At 44.0% G+C, this 21,041-nt stretch overlaps 1 protein-coding gene across 1 annotated transcript in view; it reads right to left on the bottom strand.

Moving 5' to 3' along the window:
* The window catches only part of DNAH8 (dynein axonemal heavy chain 8), a 397,167-nt gene that overhangs the window by 282,614 nt on the left and 93,512 nt on the right, over window positions 1-21,041 (bottom strand). The window contains exons 26-30 of the mRNA XM_019526702.1: window positions 17,141-17,321; window positions 14,191-14,387; window positions 8,948-9,074; window positions 4,014-4,249; window positions 745-849 (exon numbers count right to left, since the gene is read on the bottom strand). Coding sequence (XP_019382247.1) covers window positions 745-849; window positions 4,014-4,249; window positions 8,948-9,074; window positions 14,191-14,387; window positions 17,141-17,321 — 846 coding nt within the window. The remainder of the gene's footprint in view (window positions 1-744; window positions 850-4,013; window positions 4,250-8,947; window positions 9,075-14,190; window positions 14,388-17,140; window positions 17,322-21,041) is intronic.

Genomic DNA, 21,041 nt, shown 5'->3' on the forward strand with positions numbered 1-21,041 from the left:
GGCTGTAGCAAGTGGCCAGAGTTTGTATGAGGTACTCTCAAATGTGTGGCTGAAAGGCCTTGCTCGCATGCTCAGTATAAAACTGATCACAAGATTAGTAGTCCAAAAGGATTTTTTTCTCCAGGTTACACTTGCAAGGATTATATGGTCTTTTGCCTTCCTCTCTAGCAAAGGACATGGGTCTTCCTAGGATCATCCAAGCACCTGGCAAATAGTGGACAAATGAGAGGGAACTAAAGGCAGTGGACACACCCTGATCTCTCCTTACTCTTTACCTGTGGGTTAGGTTTTTTTATAGGGTACTTTGTGAATATGCTACCTAGCAGAGATTGGAGTGGATGATTTTATGGACGCTTTTGTACAAGAAGTGGTCTGTGAGCACAGATAACTGGACTCAGTAGCCTGGGAGGTCCCTTCCAATGCAATGTTCTTATATTTTTGTACTAGTCTTTATGCTCTTATTACATGGCATAAAACCAAACAGGCATTGCTGGCCAAACTTCTGTGACCTCAGGTGCCTGGGGCGTATTCATTGTATATACACCTACAGTGCAATAAAATTGAAAAAGGCACTAGAAAAATTTAAACCTATCACCCACTTTGAAAGAAAGGAGGACAATTCCTACATTGGCTACACTTTCAGAAGTACAGCTTGTGCAATGTTTCCTTTCTCTAAGCTGAGCCTCATGATTCAGACTGTCTCCTAATAAGTAGAAAAAAAAGGTTGCAGCTTCCGATACTTACAGCTTTGGTCAGTAATTTGTTAAAAGAATATCTGAGTGTATCAACTCCTTCTGATTCTTCTTTTGTCACCTCAACTTCAAATCTGTTTAAAATAGTATAGGCTTCCTATAGATCAAAAACAAAAAATTACAGATGCAGTATTTCTAATTTATTTATAGGAATACAAACATATTTGTAAGAAATACATTAAAGGAATACTGCCAAATTAGTCTAGGTCCAACATTTAAGTTGTGTTATTTTTTGTAAATGAGAATTTTTGGATGAAAACAGATCAGTTACTGATCAGGACAACAGCAAATGAGGGTATTCTAATAAGCAGAACTGGAAGAAACTTAGAAACCCAAGACTTGGGCTGGTTTCATATTCAATGTTATTTAACACCACTATGGCAAAGCAGATTACTCATATTTTGAATTATTTGGATATACTATACATTTTAAGAAATCTTCCCAGCTCTGAGTTATTATCTGCACCAAACCTCCCATTTATAACAAGTTTTATTACAATATATTCACTGATTTACTGAGCATTTAATTATATAACTTTGTTATGATGAGGATGGTTTATCGATAGATCTTCTACTTACCAGTAGTTTGGTTCTCTTAATGCTGTGGATTTTATTACCCTCATTATAGAAATAGGACATAAATTATTTAAAGGAGGAAATAGGATCATTAGTTTACTTTATAATTTCCTATCAGAAGGAAAAAAGTTATGGTAACCTGAGATAAATGGCTATGTGAAGTTTGTAAGCTGTCTGGTGGCCATTTTGAAGACTGTCTTTATTCAGGGCAGCTTAAGATACCTCTAACAACATGGTGGGGAGGGGGTTTCCATGCATCCCTTTAACTCTCAGGAACACACTTTGAGATATTAGTCACATTATAATCTTTCTCACAGGCATCAACCACAAAAGAGAAGCTACCTGAACCTGTTCCCACTCTCACATCTTTTGTCAAAAAAGTGTCTCCACAGCTGCTATTCTAAGACTGCAGACTCTGCTACTTTGAAGGCCCAGACAAATAGGAAAGATAGAACTGGGTGTCATCAGCATACTGATAGCAGTCCAAACCTTCACAAAGTCTCTCCCAGTGGCCTCAGGTACACATTGAATAGGAGGGGTAACAAGATGAAACCCAGGGACACCCCACAGGAAAGGTCCCTACAGGACAAGCACTTGCCCATCACCACCCTCAAAACCTTACTGCTAGGAAAGCATGGAAGGGTGGTCCTGCAAATACCCACCAGATCATGAAAATGTGTTATTAGCACCTTATGGTCAACTGTAAGAACAGATCACTGAAAGAATTAATAGGATCAACAGGGTACTGTTTCCCCTATCAATGTTCAGGAAAAGATCATGAACTAAAGCCAGGTATCCAAAAGACTCCGGATACATCTGGAGCTGTCAAGTGACACCCATACAATCACCTTCCCCAAAAGGGGAAACAGGGATGAGAAAGTCAATGTCAAAAGAGATTTTCTCAAGTAAGGGATGGAAAAATGCAACTTAAGTATGTCCAGCACTCACCCTCCCAAAATGAGGCACTGACCATGCTTACAAGCAATGGCTCCAATCTGCCTGGGGCTGGTTTTATAAGGCAGGATTGTGATCAATCCAGTTCACAAATGCTCACCTGTATCTCCCCAAACTCATCATCTGCATTGGTGAATCACAACAAATGAAACTGGTCCAGACAAGGCTGAGCTTCCCAACTCAAAATATAGACTCTATAGCTAAATTGGTGGTTCCCAAGCCACATTTTATACAAACATTATTTCTCTGAAGTAGGTGTTGAAATAATCACAGAAGACCATGGATGACAATTTCCAGGCAGAGATGATCAGGATTTACCAAGCCATTCACCATCCAGAAAAGTTCCTCTGGACAATACTTTGCAGATACAATAGCAGTGGAGAAGAAAAGCATCTTTCCTGCTGCCACTGCCATACTATAGTCCTTTATAAACAAGCTATGCCACAGTCACTTGGCTTTGGCACAGGCTGAGAGTGACCTCTAACAGCCTAATCTCCTGCTCCGTGCTCTAACTGCCCAGCCTCCTGTTTCACCTGTCTCAACTCCCCTGTATACCAAGCAGATCTATGCTCCTGCTGTGGTGGGAACGGGGACCTGGGTGCCAGTGTGTCTATGCCTGAGGTCAGTGTGTTGTTCCACAGTTTGACCAAGCCTGGAAATTACCTCTGTACAGTACTGCACTCATGTAGTGTGCATTGTGTTGTGTACACATACCCTAGCAGTGACTTTAGTCATATGAATAATCCCATTAATATCAATGAAACTATTTACTTATAAAATATATTGAATAAATGTTTGCAGGATCTACTGATTATAAACCCTCTGGTGTAAAACCTTTTCTTTAAACTCCCCTCAAAGCACCTAGGATACATTTATACAACTAAAATAAAATAAAATATACAATCAATTACCTTTTCCTATATGCCTATAACAATGTGAATGAACAACATAGGAAAATCTGGGGTATTATGCTTCTGCTCCAAGAATTTATTTTAATTTGATCCTGAAAAATAATTAGTTCTGTGTCTTTCCTGTACAAAGTTCCATTACATACCTCCCACAGCCCCCCTTTTAATATGAAGGTACCAAAACTGGTGACACAATTTGAAACCTTTTTGATATGCTGATATACAACCTTTCTGGAAGAAAAAATTTAGTATTTAACCTTTTTTCTCTCCATAAAAGGTGGACAAATAAACAAAAATTGCAATTCTTTAAATTGATTAATTTATTTAGGAAACATGGAAAAAACATAGTACATAGTACATACATGGTATATATACCAGGGATAGGCAAAATATGATCTATGCGCCAGATCCAGCCTACCAAGGTATTTTATTTGTACCACAGTGAGTCCCTCAGCCCTGCCTGGCACAGTGTGGGGGGCAGCCCACGCTGCGGTGAGTGCACCCAGTCCCGCCACCCTCAAGTACAGGGCTGGAGCAGCATAGCAACCAGACTCTGCTTCCCAACAGCCCCAATGGTGGTGGCTCCTTCCGGTTGCCTCTGTTAGCGTTGTCACCACCACTGGACCTGGCCCCGCCACCTGGCCACCCCTGCCTGTCTGCCCCTTACCCACTGCCAGGGGTGCCAGATAGAGCAGGCAAGTTGGGTCTCCATGAAGACCAGCCTGGGACCCCCATGAGCAGGACACATTTGGCCAGGGGATGAGATGGGGCCATCCCATTTTAAGTAAAGTTTTAAGTAAAAAGTCTGAAAAGAATGGTTTTACCTCAATAGGTCCTAAAGTCATATCTATTTGTATTTCTTTATCACGGATGTTGGATAAACCTTCCATTGCAAATCTGACATCATCTAAGTCACGAATGGGTCGAGATAATTTCTTTAAATATTCAGTTATAAATGATATAATGTCAGTCATTTTCTTCTTGTATTCCTCATTTAAGTAACGACAGAGCAGCATTTTCCATGCTTTGGCTTCAATTGACAAAGCTAATTTCAATGGCCCTGAATTGAAAAACACACACATGGCTTTATTGCATCTAAATTTTAATTATCTCAAGAAAACCACACTATTGATGTACAAGTCATGTATATATCTTTAAAATGTAATTCTGGTCAAAAGAATGGCTGTATGAACAGAACCAAATTATAACATTTAATTGCTTCATAAACATTTCAAATGTACCGGTTCATTTTTGTGGTTGCTTTGTACATTTTATAAACCTTTAAAAACAAGTTGATTTCACTAGAAAATAAAAAAAATTAGATGAACAACAAAAGAACAAAATTGTCCAATTAAACTGTATTTATTCAGATTCTCAGACAAGTCTCATTTTCTGCAAATCAATGAAGATCCATTAAAGCTAGTGAAATTAAACTGATTTACACTAAAAAGGGATTTGACTCAGTAGTTATTTCTGAAAAAAGAAAATTTTAATAAACAACATTTATTACCACTAGCAATGGAAGATGAGTGATAGCTAACCTAATATGATCATTATATTCACAAAGAAGGATTACGTGAAAGCATATTTATCCACTTTATATGCCCTACTTTTTTTGGAATTTTTTTCAAAACCAAATCATATTTCCCTTTGTGGAGAAACAGGAGCCCTGAAAGAACTACAAAAGGACTGATGATGAGTCACTTTGAGTGGAATGTGGGTTATTTAAGGGCTGTGTTGATGGACTTACTATTCATGTCTGCCTAAGGACAGTATTTCAGGGTTAAATTCTCTCAGAAAAATCCTATAACCCAGAAAAGTGCTTCTAATCAAAAAGGCAAAAAAAGGAAAAGAACAAAAACTATTTTTCTTCTGATGAATTTGCCAGCTGAAGTTCGGCACACACAGACCAGTTTAAAAATGGTGGGTTCCAGTCTAAGTTAGACCTCAATGTACTGTCACACTTAAGCAATTTAGGGCAGACCATTCTATCAAACTTCTACACCAGATCCCCTCCTAACTCAAGTTACATTGCAGGCATGCAGGAGCTCAGTTCATACTTGGCTGCTCCAGCCAAATGTCTAACCTACCCCCCACCTCTGTGCTGCCACAGAGCCAATGCAGCACAGACCCTCCCCATAGCCCTGCATCCTGCCTCTGGCCAGCTGTCACCGGTGGAGGGAGGGAGGTGTCTGTGGCCCTGAACCAGCCCCAGCACTTGAGCACCTGTGTCCCCATGCTGTGCTACTCCACCAGGTCATGAAACATCCCACAATGTACACAAATACCTTATGCTGAACCCAGGAAAAGCCCTGCATGCTGGCTCAGCCCCATAGAAGCCTAGCCCTGGCACCTGCACACCCACCCCATGGCCCATACCAGCTCAACTCTGCAGAAGCTCAGGCCTAGCACCCATTATACACATACTCACCGATCCCCTTAGCCCTGGGCACCGGCTCAGACCTGCAGAAGCCCAACCCTAGTACCAACACACCACATCTCAGTGACAAGAGCCAAGCATCCTGCTCTCAGACCCCAGCATGGCCTTCCCCAAGCAGGAGCTAGTGTGGGAGGCTTGCCTCTAGCAGGTCAGGGTGGCAGGAGGCAGAACATTGGGACTGGGCCTGCATGGAGGCCCTGTGGCCTCTGAGGCTCAGCCACTGCCGGTAGGTACCTAGGACATGGGCACTTGGCATGCCACAAGGCTTTTTTTGGCCCACAGCTACAGTGTGCTACAGTGTACTACAGTGTGGGGTATGGGGAGGGCACTGAGCATCCAAACTGGGGCAAGCAAGCAGATGCCCCTGGAACCTTCAGGTGGGGCATGGCAAGCTGCCTCTGTCTTGCAGGTAAAGGTCAATGGAAATTTCCAGGCCAGGCCATGCAGCATTGCCAGAATCATGGAGTGTCTGCTTGAAGCCCCTGGAACATTTTAAGGTTGTGGGGATGGCCTGACCAAGGGAGCCCCAGTTATGTGGGAGCAGGAGCCACACCCAGCTACAATGAGAGGGAGAGCTACACACCAGGACCCACACCTTTGCACATCCTCTGCTCCTTCCATCCATTTGCCCTTCCAGCCTTCCATCCACCCCCTTGCAGCTAGACCCTCACCCACCCACAGACACTGAAATCCCACAGGCACCACTGCAAATCATGAATCATCCCATCCCTTCCTCCTCCACTACGCAACCCTGGGCACACAACTGGGACTATGGGGAGATGAGGGATCTCGTTGCCATCTGGGATGAGGAGGAGATCCAGCACCAGCTCCAGAAAGTATAATGCAACAGGGATGTCTTGAAGTGCATCACCTAGCAGATGCAGGAGTGGGGCCACAACAGGGACTGGATGCAGTGCCAAGACCACGTCAGTATAACCACATACATGACACCAGTGAAAGATCCAGGGCCTGGAGGGAGACCAAGCCATTCTGAGGAGCTATCCTGCTCTCTCACCAAGGACAGGGCTGTTGAGACCATGCACACCTACAACACTGCTCAGCGGCAGGAGGAGTCACCAATTGGGATTCTGCCAGAGGAGCAGGTGTAGGGAGGCCCCAGGATCGCAGGATAATTGAGTCCAAGAGCAGGTCCCCAGGGGCAACAGGGCAACAGCACAGCTGGTGGAGCCAGCTCACAAGGAGTCTGTCCCATTCATGCTAATCCCCACATCATCACAGGATGTGGGAACTGAGGTGCACTGAACCTAGACCTTGACTTCCCCTTGCACAGGGCCATAAGCAAGAAGCATGGCACACAGGAGCGGCACCAGTGCCATCAGGGACATCACCACACTCCTACACCCAATCAGCCTCCCCCAATACTGGCGGTCACCCCATGTGCGCAGGATCCCCAAGCAGTTTCAGGCCAGTCCTGAAGGGATACAGGAGTACTCAGAACTGGGGGAAGAGTGCAGCCCACCGAGCCAGGCTGTCACTGGGACAGTGTCTGGCAGGAGAGCCCACTGCCCCAGCTCATTCACCTACCAGCTGGGGAGTCTGGGAGTTAATTTTGCTCCCTGCAGTCCCCCTCCTGACCCAAGCCCTGCTGTGGGGAAGGCAACAATTTTGGTGGGGATAGGCAGCACCGTGCTCAGGCCTGCTGCATGACATGGGCCTCCTGGGGTCCAGTGAGGGAGAGCCAGGAATCTATGGCACCTGCTGAGGCAATGCCTCCTGCCCCACTATCTCTCCCCGCTAGCTCAAAAGCCACCTCCCACCCCTGGTTCCACCCCACAGCCCTCTCAAGCACACAGATGTTGTGGAGGACACATGCAATGAGTCACATCAGGTTCTCCGTATCCACTTCTAAGTGTGCACTGAGACTCCACCAGCATGCCTTAAGGTGGCTGAAGGAGCACTTCACCATCATGCAGGGCTTGTTCAGGCAATAGTTGAAGTTCTCCTTCTGGCGGTCCAACTGTCCTACATAGGGCTTCATCAGCCAGGACATGAGTGGTAAGCCGAGTCCCTGACAATGATGATGATGGGGAGATCATGACATTACCAATGATGAATTCAGGGACCCCAGGAGCATAGCACCCACTCTCCATCAGCCTAGAGAGCAGGGAGTTGTGGAAGATGTGGACATCATGGGCATTCCCCGCTCAGGCAGCAGAGAGTTGAGTGAAGCAGCCCTGGTGGTTGACAATGCCATGCAGGATGACAGAGAAGTATCCCTTGCAACTGACTAACACCTGGGCACCTTTGGCCAGGCAGAGGATGGGGACGTGGGTGCCATCCACAGCCCCCATGCAGTTGGGGAAGCCCATTGATAGAAACTAGCAACCACCTCCTGTGGGTTGACGAGGCAGATGAAGCAGCTGACCAGGATATCCTAGATGACCAGGTACACCTCCTGAATGGCCTCAACAACCATAGTCTTGCCCATGCCAAACTGGCCGGTGATGTGGCAGTAACTGCTGGGGGGTGAGGGCAGCTTCATGGCAGCAATGGCCACCCACTTTCCTGAAGTGAAGGACTGCCACATGCCAATGTCTTGGTGTGTGTTGTGGGAGCCACCTGGACAATGATATCCATGAAGGTAGCCTGGCACATGTGGAAGGTCTTGACCCACTGCCCAGTATCCCAGGTGCCCAGGACAATCTGTTTCCATCAGTTGCTGCTGGTAGTGCAGGCCCAGTACTGGCAATTTATGGTCTGGAGGTGGTGCCACAGTACCCCAGCAACAATGGCAGTCTGGGTGACCTTGTCCTTATCTGCCACATGAAAGTCAGTGGCCCAGTCCAGGACACTTCTTGGCCACAGTGTATAGTAGGTGGCCCTGACTGGGACAGCTGGCTGACTCCTGAGTCTCATTGCTTAGGTGCAGGAGGCAGGATGTGAAATTGCTCTCAACTTGCTGGCCTTGGCCAATGCAGACAAGCTATAAGCCCACTCCCACTGAAGGGCGAACGTCTGTTCTGTTCATTCCCTGTCTAACCTAGGGTGTTTAGAATAAAGTGCAAAACTTAAATTGGTTCCACCTCAGGCTTTTTGAATGTCTATACTTAGCCTGAGTCAGTCTGTGTCATACACTGCATTAGACTGTAAAGTATCTAAAGTAGGAAGAAGCACACATAGATATAATAATAAAAAGATTTCTAAGAATTCCCATTCCTATATGACCACTGATTACAATCATTGCACACATTAATCAATAAACTTCATTTTATACAATAAATCAGATGATTTAGGATATAAGGATTACATTCATCTATTACCTTTGCATTATGTAAAAGGAAAAAGGAATACTCATACCTGTCTGCAATTCAATTGGACCTACAAGAATAGTAGGTTTTAAATCCTCAATCTCTTGCTCAAAAGTAGCATAATGAAGAATTTCAGCTCTGATTTCAGTCAGAGAAGGATTGCTAGCCAGAAATTCCTGCACGAAATTAGAACTATTATTAAACAATGTTTCTAATTCATTAGTAAAATGGCAATGGTTGGTTATATACTTCTACCTTAATATATTTACAACTTAACTATATTGAGTTGTATTGTGTTATAACACTTATAACTTAACATACATTTTTTATGTAAATGTGGAAGGCCAAATTTTGGGAACCGCAGAAAACAGATGAGCTACATCAAATACATACACAGTTGCACGAACAAATATCCTACAATTTTACAGGCAAACTGAGCAATCCCATGTATGAATACCAATATGTCCATGCAAACAGAGTATTTCCCCATGTAATGTCACTCATTGCACAGCCCTTTGAAAATTTGGCTCTCAAACTATCAAAACAACTGTATCTTAACTACTGTTCTACTGTGCGCATTCATGATCTGATATTTCTTTTCTTGTCTGAGATTGGCTTTGTTTTCTTCCTCAACTAGTACTCAATACACATGACATTTGTCTCTCAGTTTTTTTAAATAAGATGTATAAAAGTGGCAATGAGCAGAAAGGATTATTAAGAATATGGGTTGGGCAAAAAGTTAATGAATTCTAGGATAACAGGGACAGACAACTCAGGACTAACTACAAAAAAGGCCCAACTGTTTTCTGAAAGAAACCCACACTCCTTTAACTGTATTTCCTGGTAATACTCCTCCTCAGTCTGCTCTAGGAAAGTGCCTAGTCCTAAGTATAATTCATACCTTAAAATTTAAAAATATAAGAGTTATTTTCTGGGGCATACATACAAAATAATTTGCTTTCCTTCAAAAAGAGTATTCATGTAACTGCCTTTCTGCTTCTCCTTGGCTTCACTTTCCAAATCAGAATAATTAAGCATAAGTGACCAAAGTGCTGCTTAGTGAAAAAGAATTTGCTCACTCATAAATAAAAGTGTTGCCTTTGTATAGCTACAACTGTGAAATGTGTCCCTGGATGGCCTCCTCCTGGGACCCAATATCCAGAGCCAAAATTATTTAAGAGAAGTGCTGCTCTCCACACGTTAGTTATTTCTTTTAAGCCTGAAAGCACAAAGTTAACTTGGAACTCCTAGCAATTAGGGGAATGAGTGGATAATATAAATATTCAGAGACACTGGTCTCAAAGAATTTCAATTACAGGCAACTGACCTCTATAGCAGCATCTACAGAGTCCCATTATTGTGAGGGCATAATTAATAGTACAAACAACTAGAAAAGTGAATTTAAAAGTCTTGTTCTACACTGCAGAATGTGCCTCATAAAAAAAGCATTCTGCAATGATTCTCAGGGGCACCTGTGGCCACGATTTTCAACTGTATTGACTAATTTGAAGCTGGTCAGAAATCTGCCTTGCTCCCCCTTAAAATCTCATTTTGTTTTAGAAAAGCTTTTCTTTTTTTGTCCTGCTAGGCCACATATGTAAGCAGACATGACTTGGCACAGACAGAAGTGTGGACCACCAATCCAAGGTCCCTGCTTTGAGCAAGCCGGAAATGCCAGATTCCCTCAACCTCAGGGGAAAGGATATTATGTAACCACAACTACATGAGAACCACAGAAACAGAGACTTGCAAGGAAACAACAGAAAACAAGTAAGCAAGGATTGATAGCGGGATAAGAAGCAATGCATATCTAACTTTTGCATTCTATTTGACTTTATTAATTAACTCATGGAATACCAGCAGAAATGGAGACAGCCATTAGCAGTCAGGGTACAGTGCATCCCAGCATAGAACAGTGCGTTGTTAAACACTAGAAGTCATCTAATTCAGATGGAAATACCTAGGGAGAGTAGGTTGGCTAAAGCTTGAAGAACTAGTCGCTCTTACTTCTCTGAAATGGATTGTGATTGAAGGGAGAAGAGATTGACGTCATATATCTGGACTTTAAAAAAGCCTTTGATCTGGTGTCCCATGACCTCCTCATGGAAAAATTGGCCAACTGTGGCTACACCACAGCCTGATGGTTGGGAAACTGGTTCCCAGGTCAGACCCAGGGAGTAGTGGTCGATGGTAGCAAATCAGCATGGTGCCCCGTGTCCAGTGGTGTCCCCCAAGGTTCTGTCCTGAGACTGGTTCTCTTTAACATCTTTATCAACGATGTGGACATTGGTGTCAGAAGTGCACTGGCTAAGTTTGCCGATGACACTAAACTTTGGGGCACAGCGTCCACACCTGAGGACAGGCTAGTGATCCAGGCTGACTTGTATAAACCTAGTAAGTGGGTGGATACAAACCTGATGATGTTTAATACTAATAAATGTAAGGTATTACACCTCGGGGGAAAAAATCTGCAGCATACTTTATCCTCTGCAGTGCTATGCTTGCTAGCACCACTGCTGAAAGAGACTTTGGGGTCATAATTGACCATAACATGAACATGAGCCACAATGTCGCAGCTGGTAAAGCAAAGCAAACTCTGCATCCGATTCTGGGCTCCGCAATTCAAGAAGGATGTCAAGAAGCTTGACAGAGACCAGAGGAGAGCTACGTGCATGATCAGAGGTCAAGAGAATAGGTCTTATGAAGAAAGGCTGAGAGCCATGGGACTCTTCAGCCTGGAAAAGCACAGACTCAGGGGGGGCCTGATGGTTGCCTATAAGTACATAAGGGGTGTACATCAAGATCTGGGAGAACGTCTGTTCACCAGAGTGCCTCAAGGAAAAATCAGGACCAATGGTCATAAACTCCTCCAAGACTGTTTTAGGCTGGACATAAGAAAAAACTTCTTTACCATCCAAGCCCCCAAGAGCTGGAATAGACTCCCTCCAGAAGTGGCGCAGGCACCTACTCTGGACTCATTCAAGAAACGTTTGGATGTTTATCTTGCTGGGATCCTTTGACCCTAGCTGACTTCCTGCCCCTGGGGCAGGGGGCTGGACTTGATGATCTTTGAGGTCCCTTCCAGCCCTAACGTCTATGCAATCTATAAAAGCCAATACCCAAGCACAAAATAAAGCAAGCAACCTCCTGATGCTAACCTTTAAATGCAGAGGTTGGATGGATCAAAAAAACCCAGAAAGTCCTTCTTTTCAGTAGAAGAAAGGATAGGAGCAGATGCATTTTGAGAAAGGGTGTCATATTTAACTGGAAGATCTACCAAGGTCAAAGAAAAACAGATTTGGAGCAGCTGCAGGGAGGGTGAATCCTGAACTTTTTATAAGATTCTGTCTTAAAAATTCTTTACTAAGGGAAATGCACACAGGAGGCAAGAAATACACATGGGAAATGATATTATTTTGTCTAAAACTATGCCTTGTTTCTGTTTTTTATGCTATCAAAGTAAAAAGTAATATATTTTGGAACTGCATGCAAAGTCTGTATGTGTTCCTGCTACAGCTAGCACATGCCCCTGAAGATTTAAATGATGCAGAGTTTGGGGAAAGGATATGGTAAACTACCAGAAAATATGAGCGATCAGCACTGCTCCTGGGGCCTTGGGAGGGTTGGGCTTTTGGCCTCTTTTCTTTGAAGGGATAACAGTCAGAATGTGACAGGAGAAAATGCCTGAGACATCATAGAGAAAAGACAGTACAGCAGCACGCTTTGACTAAGAAAGCTTAAAATTATATAGTTCTGGGTCACTGGGACCCACAACTGCAGCTTGGTGAGTGTTTAGTTAGGAGAGCTAACAAGGCTGTGACACTAAATAAGGTTCTATGAACTGTTATAAAGAAAGTCAAACTAAATCAGTGTTATCCAATTTCTAAGTGGTTGGGGGCCACAGGCCCCTAGGACCACATATCCTGCCTCCCTCCCCTCATCCCTGCCCCCGACTTCATCACACATCTCGGCACAACCCCCCACACACTATACTGCACCTCCACACTGCTGCACTACATGCCCTAGTGCTTCCCTGCTGCACCATGTACCTGAGCATTCCCTCTCTGTGGCACCACATGACCCCCTGCTGTGTACCCCACCTCGCCCTCAGCTCCCCAGCTTTGGGGTCCCTCACTGCACTGTGCTGAGTGGCACTCTAGCCATAAGCTACCCTGAAACTGCAGGTTGTACCACACTGTACCACTTGACCCCCTGGGGCAAGGGTAGGAGAGGGAAGCCATAAGGACAGAGGGCCCTGAGACCCTAGTTGCTGCTGTGGTCAGATCAATGTGGGAGAGCAGCAACTGAGCAGGAGCCCAAGGAACCCCTGTAATTTACCCCCTCATGGGCCACATGATGTCCACAGGCCACAAGTCCTGGACTACATGATTTCTTCCAACAATATAAAAACCAAACCTGAACCAAAAAATTGGGTAAACAAGCATAGCACATAACAGAACTAAAAGACAACTGTACAGAGTTTGCAACAAAATGGAACTTACTCATTGCAATGTACTTACAAAAACTAAGACAAGAATAAGTAATTATGTACAAATGGTCATTTTAGAGGTTTTAAAAAGAAAGCCAAATAAAAGATTAAGTGTGGGGACTACAGCACCTGACTATACACTGATAGAGGCGAGGAAGAACTCAATGACAATTTATGTCGGGTACATTCAGATCCTGAATGGTATGATTCTGAGAATTCTCTCTGAATAGATTTGGAAGCATCTGGATTTCAAAATGTATACCAAGATTTACAGTACACAAAGAAGAAATGGCAGTTCAGTCCTATTAGTCTCTCTCCCTCTAACCATCACACTTTTGTCTTTTTCCAAGGAATGTTCTTATAAAATATTATTTCATCAAGAAAAATAAATTCCTCTCTAAAGGAACTAAATACTACTCCACATAGTAATTAAATTTGTGTGGTATTTAAGATATTTTCTGTTTTACTTAAAAATGTGATAATAATGGCAAATACCAGATTGAAGTATATTTCCATTTTAGTATTGCTTAGTAATGAATATTATAAAGATCTAAAATTGTAGCACAGAGAATCGTCCAATACGTAACTGGGGAATTTTCAAAAGCCATTAAGTCATCTTTCTGTCAACAGTGTACAATTGCTCATAGTTAGGAAATATAGCAGCTTTTATTATTACTCTCAGGTTAAAGTAATAGTCCAGCTGTTAAATATCTTTTACATCCCTTTCCTCAGTATCTTTTATTTTCAAAGAAGGAGCAATTTATAAAGGTTACTCCTGCAGCAGTGCTCATCATTAAATTTACCTGAACTTTAGCATCTCTGTCTTCTGTCCACAACACTTTATATTTCTGGAAGTCCTGCAGTGCTTCACTGGTTGCTTTCCTTACAGAATTTACAGAACTTGAGAGGAGAACAACTAATTTGGAAACATCTTTGTGTTCTGCAACACCTGGATAAAAATTTCTTAGTTTTCTTACAGGACCAGACTCTTCAGCTGCTTCTGTTAAAAAAACAAACAAATTGATTAATTCAAAAATCATTAAACCCATTTCAACATTTCCCGCCAGAAATATACATAACAAAATATACATAACTTTAATCAATGTCATCAAAACACCAGCCGTCAGTTTAAGAATACTTACCCCATAAAACACTGTCGAGCAAAATCTCTGGAAATGCCAACACATGGACTAACTTTATTACAGCTAGTGAAGTTACAGCCCTTTTTCCTGCTCTGCATGCACCTGTTTCCCATTAACATTTGAAAAGTTTCAGGGACTTTTGCCTAGATCTCTTACACGGGGAATGGGGAGAGTAAAGCACCCCAAAAAAGGCAATGTTAAGCACTGAACAGAGAGGAACCTTGAGCTACCCAACAGGAAATACTGAGCATAGGGGTGGTTTTGAAGTGATGCCCTTCAGACTTGAGGCATTTAATTTAGTATTGAGTTTAGGTGCGTTTATACCCTCAAAATCCAAACCAGACAGAAGGTAAACCTTCTGCATAATAACTTAGGGGGTTACAGCATAAACCCAGGGAGTGGGAGAGGTGGGTTATACCCCTAAAAGAATTCAAACCCATCTCTCTTGTTTTCTAAGAGAGTGCCTTACACAGCAGGCCACAGAATAGGTATCCCTCTTGTTGGGATAAGCTGGGACACAATGCAAAAATGAATGTAAGAGACAGAGCCAGAAGGGGAATAAACAAGAAGGAGCTGGACTCTCTAGCACAGTGATGAGGGTATTCTGTTTGGAGGGGGAAGGCTTTGGTTCCAGTCCCTGATATTAGGGTAATTTGTTTATTTATCCAGTGACTAATGTAAAATGTATAAGCAGTTTTAAGAGGAGGGACCCGAACCCAGAACTATCTCTAATCTGGAGCAGTGCTCTCATCATAGGCTAGAGTAAGTCCAACACTGTGCAATAGCCCGTATCTATTATTATATGGCTTCTGCTGTTTGTACTGAACCAAATTTAGTCCAATTTACCCATTTTCCAGAACATACCTGAAGAAATGAGTCAGGCCTTGCTGGGGACTCAGGGCCTTGTTATCCCTTACACTGTGAGCCGCACAAACGTTGATCAGTTAGCGTTAGCTTAGAGTTTGGAGCAGTCACATCTTTGGTCTTGAAATCATTTCTGACTGTCCCCCACTTGCACAGCGGTGACTTGCCACTAGAGCACTGGTGAGCAAGGAGGTCCCATCTAGCCGTACTTCTCTATAACTCTCTATGCTTCTAAGGCTGAGGCTGGGAGGGAAAGCGCCTAGCTCCCCTGAGCTAGCAGGGAGGGCTGAGGCTGTGCTTGGTGCAGGGTGGGTGGGAGCTGATGGAGATAAAAACCAAAGCAACTCTCAGAAACTGAATTAGCAGTTGGCCCCTGGAACCATTTTCATGGGGGTGAGGCATGACATCGGCTGCACTAGAGGGGCCCAGAGCACCCAGTCCTGACAGGATGACCCAGCTCCCCTTGAAGATGGCTGTCCCTGCCAGCTCTCCCAGCTCTGTCAATGGCTGCTGCAGCTGGCCCCAGTCTCCTGGCACTTAAAAAAAAAAAAATCCCCACACTCACCTGCTCCTGTCAGGCGCTGGGGGGGGGAGGGTGATCCCTGCTGCTCCCTCCTACCCCGCGCTACGTGGAGGGGCTCTGCCATGAGCCCCCAGAGGCCCTGACAGCCAGCCGCTGTAGCAGCCGGTGAGTGTGGGGCTTTTTTCTTTTTTTTAAAGTGTCAGGACACTGGGACCAGGTGGGGCAGCCACTAATGGGGTTGGGAGAGCGGGCAGAGGTTGGGGGGTGCTCAGAGGAGCTGGGGGAGCAGGTAGGAGATGGGGCCTGCTGGGGGTTCCCCCACAGTCCCCTCCCCCAGCACCTCTCTCACCCCCTACTTACCAGAACGGAGCCCAGGTCCAGCTCCCTGTGGCGGCAACTGGGGACTGCCTGAATCTCCAAATCACTGAATCTTCTCTGAATCGATTCAGAGGCTTCAAATCGATTCAGACCTTTTTACTTGTCTCCCAATTCGATTTGGATTTGAAGATTCGACTGCCAAATCAGGCCAAATCTCCTCTGAATCGAATCAGCAACTGAAGCTTCGCACAGCCCTATTTCATAGTAAGAAAGTAGGAACAATATATGGGGGTAATACTTACAAGGTTAATTTGTTTGGGATTAAAGGGAAGACTCAGGGTCAAATTCTGTTTCATGTTTATGTACCTAAGTGCTACATGCACATCCAAATGTAGCCAGGCAAGTGCCATTTTTGGCATTTACAAAGATTTTAGATTCTATTTCCACCTACTCTAGACTGTAGTACACACTAAATTGCCCACTGGTGACACAGTATAGGTGTAGTAGAAAAGATAAACTACTTGATCTTGTCTAACATCTCTCTCAACTATACAGTTCGTCCAATAAAGGTGTCACAATAAAATCCTCACCTCCTATATTTTCTGGACCAGCATGCCTACATAACTCTCCCATATTATTATGTAGCACTTAGGCACATATAAACCTGAAACAAGACTTGGCCCTTAGACTTTCACAATATTCACAGGCAATATTTTCTGATTGCTTCCTAGTTTTCTGTTACTTTCACAAGCGTGAAATACCCATTTCTTGTTAATTACAAATGGCTAAAGTAAAATTAACTAGATAAACCATAGGTAGTCCCTTTGAGCGCAAATAAGTATAGTCATAAAATATGCAGATTCTATTGCACTGTATTAAAAAAGTTAAAGTTAGCAAAAACCTTACTGTCATCTTTTTTGCCTACTTTCCCTCCTATTCCACTGGGTGTTGAAGAGATTTTATGTGCAATAGTGTTCAGCATTAAGTGTTGCTGTCCCCACTGTGCAACTCCACGACTTACTTCCAATATTAATTGGATCATACGATTGATGGCTTGCTGTATATCATCCAAACTGGGAACCATTACCTAGACAAAATATTTCAAAAGGTGTTTAAATAAACAGAACCTAATTTTGTAAGACTGTTCTTAATCTGCCTAAGGCAGGGGTGGGCAATTATTTTGGGCAGAGGGCAGCTTACCCAGTTTTGGCAGGCTATATGGGTAGCCCCACCCCTTGATAGGTGCCCCACCACTTGATCGGTGCCCCGCCCCCTGGTCACCATCTTGGGACCAACATCCCAATGTCCTGGGACCAATGTCCCAAGGCCAACACTGGTGGGGCCCAGAGCAGGGCACAGGCCGGCAGGGGTCTGTGGAGCCAGGCTGGACTGCACCAGCAGGGAGGGGGGATCTGACCCAGCTCCATAAATCACCTGCCAGCTGGGACCCTGCACTCCTGCCACCCTGCTCTGGGCCCCACCAGCACTGGCCCTGGGATACCCTCACACTGGCCATGGGGCAAGTGATGGGCCACTTCCCCATGCTCAGCACCAGCTTGTAACCCACCCCACTGCCAGCTTGGCAGTGGGGCCGGGTTCCAAGCTGGTGCTGAACGCGAGTGGGGGGGAGGAAAGCAGCACCTCCCCACCCCATGCCCAGTGCCATGTGCTGCACCCACTCACAGCCGGCCTGAGGCTGCCTGTGCCTGCTCTGGACAGCCCCGCACAGGCTGCAAGCACCTGCAGTGCAGCGCACCAGCCACAGGGCAGGCGAGGGGCCGCTTTTCTCCGTGCAGGGAAGGAGCCCAGGGAAAAGCTGAGTGCGGAGGGGAAGCGGCCCTTCCTCCTCCCTGCACCCAGTGCCCCACACTGCAGGCACTTGCAACCTTCATGGGGCTGTCTGGAGCAGGCACAGGCAGTCCCATGCAGGCTGCAAGCAGCTGCAGCGTGGGGCACCGGGCATGGGCGGGGAGGGGCCATTTCCCCCCATGCTCCTTCCTTGCTTGGGGTCCCCCCACACTTACCTGAGCTTCCAGCACCAGACCAGCCACATGCTCCCATCCCAGAAACTGTAGCTGGGGCTTCCGGCTGGGGGGCGGGGCCAGGCGGGCTCTGCTGTTGTTGGAGCCCGCTGGGCTTCCCCTAGGTCCTACTGCCCTTGGTTCCTGTCATTTTTTACAGGAACCAGGGGCAGAGAAATATTAATTTTCTACATTTTTTTAGGGACCCCGCAGGCTAGACAGAATGAACTTGCAGGCCAGATGCAGCCCACAGGCCATATTTCCCCACCCCTGGCCTAAGCGGTGCTGTGTAATTGTATCCTCAAGAGAACCAAAAAAGAAACTTTGATTTAAGAGCACCCCTCTAAAATCACTACTGCCACTGACTGTGTGGTTTTCTTAGGAAAGGAAATATACTGCACTCACCAGCTGCAAGAGGCAGAATACTCTGTTTTGCACAAAGTGATTCAAGATGTTTCATATACATGTTTTATATGCAAGTGTTCTCTGAAAGTGAGGTCAAAATCTTTTTGGCCAGCATTGGCCATTGGGACCAGACCCATACTCTGTGTCCGTGTCCTTTCCAGAAAAGACAAAGGGCAGAATAGTCCCAGGCATGCTCCACTTCCTTCACCAATACAGAACCAGAGGGAAGAGTGGGCCATAGAATATGTGTGGTCAAACCATCTCAAAGAAAGGAAGATTACTTACAGTAATTGAATCTCTTCAAGAAGCATTTGTTCACACAAATCACAATGTAGATGGGTGTGCTCTATATGCATGAGCTCAAAATCATTTAGCCAGTAGTATTTTGGGGACTACACATACACCCTGCATTACCAGTGGCACAAAAGGCAGAGCAGCTTAAGTGCCATACGTCCTTTACTTGTAGGAAACATCCAGGTAAAAGACTGTATGAGAATAAGGGTGTACTGTGTAATCCATGCGGACAAAAGTATATGAAATAATTCTAGTTACTGTTAAGAAAGTAACTTCCCTCCAAGTACTTGTCCATCCCAATGTGGATGACTACTACTTAGCTCTCAAAGACGTGTGTGAAAAGCATCCCATCTAAATAAGATCTGTAGGACAGTCCTAACAAATTGGGCATATATGACCAAAAAGCTACCATAGAGTAATGATTAGTAAATGCATTAACAGAATTGTAAGCAATTGCCCTACAAAAATTTCAGAAGTAAAATCCCTGAAACAAGGTACAGATGTTACCTAAACTATAGTAGAGTATGCCCTAACCCAACATGGAAGGGTCAGTTTGTTCAATATATAACCAGCCTTAACACAATCTTTAAGAACTTTAAGAACTAGAGGAAAAAATAACTGATATTATATTTATCATCAAAAGCCACAAAATGCTTGGGTGAGCTACAAAGAGGTGTTTTTTTTCCTTAGAAAGGTTAAGTAAATCATGCTAAGAACTTTAGGTATATGAAATTTAGCTTCTGCAGAACAGTCATGAAGCTCAGGAAAAGTACTCATAAACACAGTTGATTCATGGGAAAATCCAAAACAACCTATGGTAGAAATTTTGGGGATAATCTGAGAGTAAGTCTCTTGTAATGAAGTATAGCGTATAGGATCTTGCCATCAAGGCTGTATTGTGCTCACTATAAGATAAAGTGGGTGTCATTTTTAGATAACTGAAATAAAGAACCATGTAACATCAGTTGAAAAGGAGGATCCATTAAGAACAACAGCACACATTCAAATCGTAAGCAGAAAAAGTCTCATTTATGAATGGAAATATGAAAAACCAAAAATAGTGACCAAGTGTGCTCTAATACAAATGATTAACAGTCCTAAATACTTAAGTAATTCAGGAGATTTGAAGCAGAAGACCCCAAGAACTGAATGCACCTCGGAATAGAATGAAAAATGCTATTTAATCATATGTGTAAGTGCTGTAAAGGGCATGCATTCCTTTCAACTCTGAATGTGACCTCTCAAACAATCTCAGAGAACTTTTATCAACAGAATTTAATGAGCTCACCTCTATAACGTCAGATGTAGGGATACTAAATACAATACATGTCTAGACCCTAGATTTGTGAAATGATGTCTAGAAGATACGCAGTGGAAGAGATGGACAGATAGAGAGATGCATCCAGTTAAAAAATAAATTAATGTAGGTATCCAGGCTGCAAAAAACACTATCATCTTTCTGAGGACTCTGAGAATAAATAGAATTTCAGGGAAGATGTATACTAGATCTTTTTCCAACCAAATCAAAAAGCACATTCATCAGACAACCCAGACTTACTCCTTTCCAGGAGAAAAATATGAGACATTTCTTTCTTGTATCTCAAGCAAGAAGGTTTACTGAGGTGATCACTCTTCATTTCAGGCATAACGAATTTAGAATTAAGCCATTCAGTTCCTATGTTTGGTAATGAGGCCCTATAGCTGAAATGATTTGCCAAGTTGTGCAGAGCACCTGGCAAATGAATGTCTACCTATGTAAAAATACTAGAATTCTTGTTAGAACTTCTATTGGTAAATCCATGCTGTATCTTACTGGAGGAAAAATCAAACTCAACAATCACTGGAGATGATGAAGTTACAGGCCTGCATGTGTAGTTGTGTAAGTAGACACTGCCATGTACAGACTACCACCCAGGGTCTTAGCTAAAAATCAGATATTTGAAAGCGCGCGCGCGCGTGCGTGCGTGCGTGTGTGTGTGTGTGTGTGTGTGTGTGTTGAGGGGGAGGGGTCATTGTAAAAGCTTTCAGTTCTGCCTCTGTAAATTCTGTTGAATAAATAGGGGTGAAAGTGTATGTGTCTTAACAGA

Source organism: Gavialis gangeticus, unplaced genomic scaffold (genome assembly GCF_001723915.1).
Source record: "Gavialis gangeticus isolate Ggan-Ray unplaced genomic scaffold, GavGan_comp1, whole genome shotgun sequence".
Taxonomy (NCBI): domain Eukaryota; kingdom Metazoa; phylum Chordata; order Crocodylia; family Gavialidae; genus Gavialis; species Gavialis gangeticus.